This window comes from Antrostomus carolinensis, unplaced genomic scaffold, assembly GCF_000700745.2.
Source record: "Antrostomus carolinensis isolate BGI_N321 unplaced genomic scaffold, ASM70074v2 scaffold3442, whole genome shotgun sequence".
Lineage (NCBI taxonomy): Eukaryota > Metazoa > Chordata > Aves > Caprimulgiformes > Caprimulgidae > Antrostomus > Antrostomus carolinensis.
The window spans coordinates 1-5149 of NW_010298768.1; the positions used below are offsets into that span (position 1 = coordinate 1).

The 5149-nt window shown below is 37.2% G+C and overlaps 1 protein-coding gene across 1 annotated transcript in view; it reads left to right on the forward strand.

Annotated features, from left to right (window-relative positions):
- Window positions 1–1206: 1206 nt before the first annotated feature.
- Window positions 1207–5149, forward strand: part of LOC104520753 (amyloid-beta A4 precursor protein-binding family A member 1) — a gene marked incomplete at its 5' end in the record, with an annotated part of 22498 nt that continues 18555 nt past the window's right edge. Inside the window, 2 exons of the mRNA XM_010162539.1 lie at window positions 1207–1246; window positions 4993–5138. Coding sequence (XP_010160841.1) covers window positions 1207–1246; window positions 4993–5138 — 186 coding nt within the window. The remainder of the gene's footprint in view (window positions 1247–4992; window positions 5139–5149) is intronic.

Consider the following 5149-nt stretch of genomic DNA (forward strand, 5'->3'; position numbering starts at 1 on the left):
GGTGACTGACTCACCCTGGATGTCTTCCCGGATGGACCTTCTTTTCCGTCCTCACTTGCTTGGTCCTCAGTTTCCAAGACCCTATATGTGTTGCTGAATATATTTCATGTATGTTCTTGCATATATTTCAATGTCTGTTGTCTCGAAATATACTGGAAATTGTTTCAAGATATTATGCATTATTCTGATCATATATAGGTTTTCTTTTAATAAAGTTGTATTAAGCAGTCATTGGAGAAGTTACTGCTAATGCAAGCAGGTGTAGACTCATTGAAGCTTTGTACTTCTTAGACTATCCAAAATTCTTATTTGCAACATATATAAGAGCAGCGGATATTTCGGTATACCTACTACCATCTATATATTGCCATACAGAATTTTCTTTGATAAATTTTCCTATGTGGTTTACATTATTGGTTATAACAAAATGATGTCTTACTAAGTGAAAGTTGTAGCTTTCAGGTGTTTGAAATGTTATCCTCAGAGTCTTTCATATAAAATTAAAGTTGGATGGTCTTACTTTAGAGTATGTATTTACATATGCAAGTCAGGATGTCTTTTTATTTGTTCACCATTTACAAAATTGAAGCTACCAGATGTGGTTTTGTGCTTGATACAGGGTAAACATAGTTGGTGGTGAAGTGTTAGTGAATTCAGTTACCCCACAGAATATAGGTTGCTACCTAATCTGTTAAAATTTAGAAAGGTTTTTGTTAGCTGTATTGATGTGAGTGATACACCTAAGAACAGATCTAATGAATAGCTCGCTGAGCTGATGGTTTCAGTCATGAAAAATAACAGTATAGCATGATTTTATATGTTCCTGCATGTATTTATTTGTAGTTGGAAGATCCAGTGTCTTTGATATGGTGTATCTCTGTATGCAAGAAGTTGCAAACCTCTTGATTAGTAAAAGCAGAACACGTTGGTAGGCAGTTAATATGCTATTGAACACCAACAAGTAACTGAAAACTGGGCCTAGCGTGTTACCTGATAGATAAAGACATAAACAGAATACATTGAACTTAACTCTAGTAGGTGCTTAGAGTTTGAAAATACTAAATATAATAATAAATCTTAAGTGGTGATCTTCCTTTGCTAATAACTATGACTAATTTACTTTTTAATTTTTTTGGCATGGAGAAATTTTAATGCATATTTGTGCATGCTCTGTTCTGTTTGAAATCCTTTTTGTCTTAATTACAGTCCAGAAAAAGCTTGGCTTCATTTCCAACCTATGTTGAAGGTAAGATAGTTTTACAATTTCTAAATGTTTTTTCATTTCAAAAAAACTGCAATATTTTTAATGCATAAGATTTTATTTGCTGAATAGAAAATCTGCTAGGGTTGGTATACTGATTTAGATTAAACTGTGTCCAATCTGGAACCTGAGCTAAATCCTACTATGGTCTTTCAGAAGTTCAGAAACATGGAGGTTTTACTTTTTTAGTATTTCATTCGTAGTTTCTGTCTCAGTTCTGCTGGTTTTTTATCAGTATTGCTTAGAACACTACTAATTTTTTTTTTATGGTATTTACACAACTGTGGTGGTTTGGATGGATTCACCCTTTTGGCTTGCACCTTGCAGCCAAACACAGCCTGCTCTCTCACCCTCCCCTGCCCTTGCCCAGGGAGTAGGGGAGAGAATTGGAAGGAAAAGGGCAAGGAAGCTCACACATTGAGATAAGAACTATTTACTAATTAAAGTAAAATTATAATGATAACAACAATGATAACAAAATATACAAATGAGTGATGCACAGTGCAATTGCTCACTGCCTGCTGGCTAGTGCCCAGCCTGTCCCAGCCAGTGATCCCGGAGCTGGGACCGCCCTGAAACCCAAACCCCAGAGATAGTCCAGAAACCAAAACCTCAGAAGAGCGAGCCCAAGCGATCCCCAAGAGAATCCCCCTGTCTTCTGGTCATCCCTGGTTAATACACTGACATGATGGGATGTGATATGGAATATCTCATTGGCACATCCAAATGCCAGTTGGGGGTTTGCTATTCACTGCGCTTCTCCCTCCCAGTCCTAACGCAGCTGTGAACCAGCCAAACACGGTGGCCTGGAGCTCCAGCAGCAACTGATAACATCAGCACTTTTATCAGCGTTCTTCCCATAACAAATCCTACACTGAAACTAAAACACAGCTATTCTAACTACTAAGAAGAAAATTAATTCTATCCTGGCAAAACCAGGATGACAACACATGTGAATGTGTGTGGACAAGGAAACAGGGTAGGCAAGAAGACTGTTGTGCTCTCTCCAGCACTGATTTCAATTGTCAGGCTCAATCCAATCTCAGTTGGATTAATTAGCAGAATTTAATTCATTGGATTAATTTGGAGATCTGCTAGAGGAAATCCGCACTGCTTTACAGCTACTTGTCCTCTGATTAAATAGCGCTCCCTGTCTTAGAGTTAAGGTTGCGCTTGTACTAGTGCTGAGTTTATTCTGAACAATGTGAAAAAGCAAATCACCTGCTACATGAACTGCTGTTACCTTTTGTATGATTCTACATCCTGTGTATGCAGGAAGACTGCATGCTGCAAAACTCAGTTATTTTGTTATGAGAGCATGACAGAAGCAGAAAATTCAGAGTTTCGTTTGCATTTTTTTCCCCTGACAACGATTGTCCCTTATGCTTCCTGAAATGCCAGAGAGAGAGTTGATGTGATAAATAGTTTGGACTGTCTTGGAACTCCTTGGATTACTTTACAGTGTGCTGTGTTTCAACGATTATGTGATCATTCACTTTAGACTACAAAATGATCGTTGGTTTAGTCTTCAGTGTATGAGCTGCTTATTTTGGAGTCTGTGGCTAGAATGTCAACTAATGTAAATTTCATATGTTGTTTTGAAACTAGTTGAGCTTTGGAATTTTGCAGCAATGAAGGATCTCTCTTAGAGCTGAAATTCACCTCCTAGTGCTAGCCCTGTCTATCAAGGGCTATCTTAAATAGTCCTCCCCTCCTTAAAAAAAAATTTATAAGCTAAAATTTACTTAGATCTTGGTCCAGTGCAAAATGCTTTAAAAAAAATAATTTTCCATATTTATGCACTAACAGTCCACGAAAAACTTGCTAGCACCTATGCTACACTTCCATTCAGATAATAATTTCATTATCAGAGGTGTTGAGTGGAAGGGGTCTTATAAAAAGCAGTGCTGTCTGTGTGTTCATCTCTGATGAAAATAGAGCACATACCTTTTTTGCTTCCAGGAGTCTTATTTGCACCTTTGTCATTCTATACTTATGTTTTTTGTGTTTTGGTCAGAAATTGTACTATAAAGGGTTTTGTAAAACCCAGTTATTTTGTTATGAGAGCATGACAGAAAATTCAAAGTTTCATTTGGATTTTTTTCCCCTGACAGCGATTGTTCCATATATTTGGTGAAATGCCAGAAATGGGTTTTGTACCCTTTATAGTGAAGTGGTGAAAAGACCTTGACATGTGGAGTAACAAACGGCAACACTTAAAATGCTGTATGGTTTCAGGACTAGACGAACGTGCAAAACATAGTACTTCCAAATACATTAACTTCCCTAAGGAAAAAATTCCATTTCTTTGAGTCATGTACTTGAAAGAGAATTGTTAATTTTGGTAGTTTTCCAGATACGTAGTATCTGAACCAATTCTGCGTACTGGAGATGAGCATCTTAAAATTACCAGTCATAAATTTTCATATTTAAAGAAATCATAATGGAGACAAGCTTGCTTATAAGATTTGTACATCTGCTTCTCTCTCTGTGTATGCTTTCAGTGTGATAGTTATCTCCAGCTCTTTCTTTTGTTATTTTAATCTTAATAATGTCTTGCATTTCTTTAGGGACAAAGTTACTCATGCTCATTCTGAGTGGTTGTTAATCTCTTCTTTCATAATCAGAACAAAATTGGCATTCTGAGTAATGTTAAACTTTAAACCCCATCATCTTAAATCTCAAGATACCCCTTGAACTAATAAAAACTCCATTGTAGGGTTTTTGCTTTGTTTTTAGAGGAAAAAAAGGCAAACCTAAAAACAGTTCATTTTTTTTGGTGATAAAATGTGGATACTTTTACCACTAGTGTTCTTTAAGATGAGTTGCATTTTCACTTGTCTTGAACATCAATTGTTTTTTTCTGCTTGTAAGAAAATGAGAAGCTTCGTAGGTTAACCAGCCTCCCTTTTGGATCATGACTATTTTAACATGTAGCAAGGTGTTTAAATACATTTTTATGTAAACATTTTTTATTTATAATCACCAAACACCAAAAAACGTACAGCTCATAAATGCTGCATTGTAAGGATTTGCATTATTAGGCACTGAACAGTTCAACACCCTCTGACTTTCCACAGAACTTAATCAGAGTCAGGTCGTTAAGAATCTGTGGGACTGTGTATTTAACAACGTTTTTATTTAATTCTGTACTTGACCTCAATATCCTTGTTGAGACTAAGGATGATTTTTAAAGGTCTGTGGCATAAAAATACTTTGCTTAATTGAGCAATCAGTCTTCTTGGTAAGGGGAGACATGTTGTACCTGTAAAGCATTCCCAGGGAGGTTCCTCAGCCTGTTTTACTGACTGTGGCTAACGTACAAGTGAGCAAGTGGCTGATAGCTGTCATTGAATTGCACCCTTTCTCTCTGTAACTGTTGGTCTTAGAATTGCAAGGCTGGTTTTGGTGGATAAGGGACAAACTGAGTAACTGTTTGTCTCTTTATAACAGTGAAAGCCCAGAGAGATTATTTTGCTCCAGGGTGATCCCTGCTCAAGCTATTGTGAGGGACAGGCTGGTTTAACAACTATGGCTTTTGCTGGAGAGGTATTGAGAGCATTTGCTTGGTGTTTTGTACCTTTGAAAGAACTGGTTGCTGTATCATTATGCTAAATGTATATTTCAGAGGGGATTTGCAGCCATCAGGTGCAGGCTCAAGTTGTCAGAGTGCTTCTGTTTTGCTGTGGTTTAGCATGATTTTTTTCAGTGATTGCCTTCCTGTGTTACAGTTCCTGGACCTTGTGATCCTGAAGACTTAATTGATGGAATCATTTTTGCTGCCAATTACCTTGGCTCAACTCAGCTCCTTTCTGATAAAACTCCTTCCAAGAATGTGAGAATGATGCAGGCTCAGGAAGCTGTCAGCAGGATCAAGGTAAGGAATAA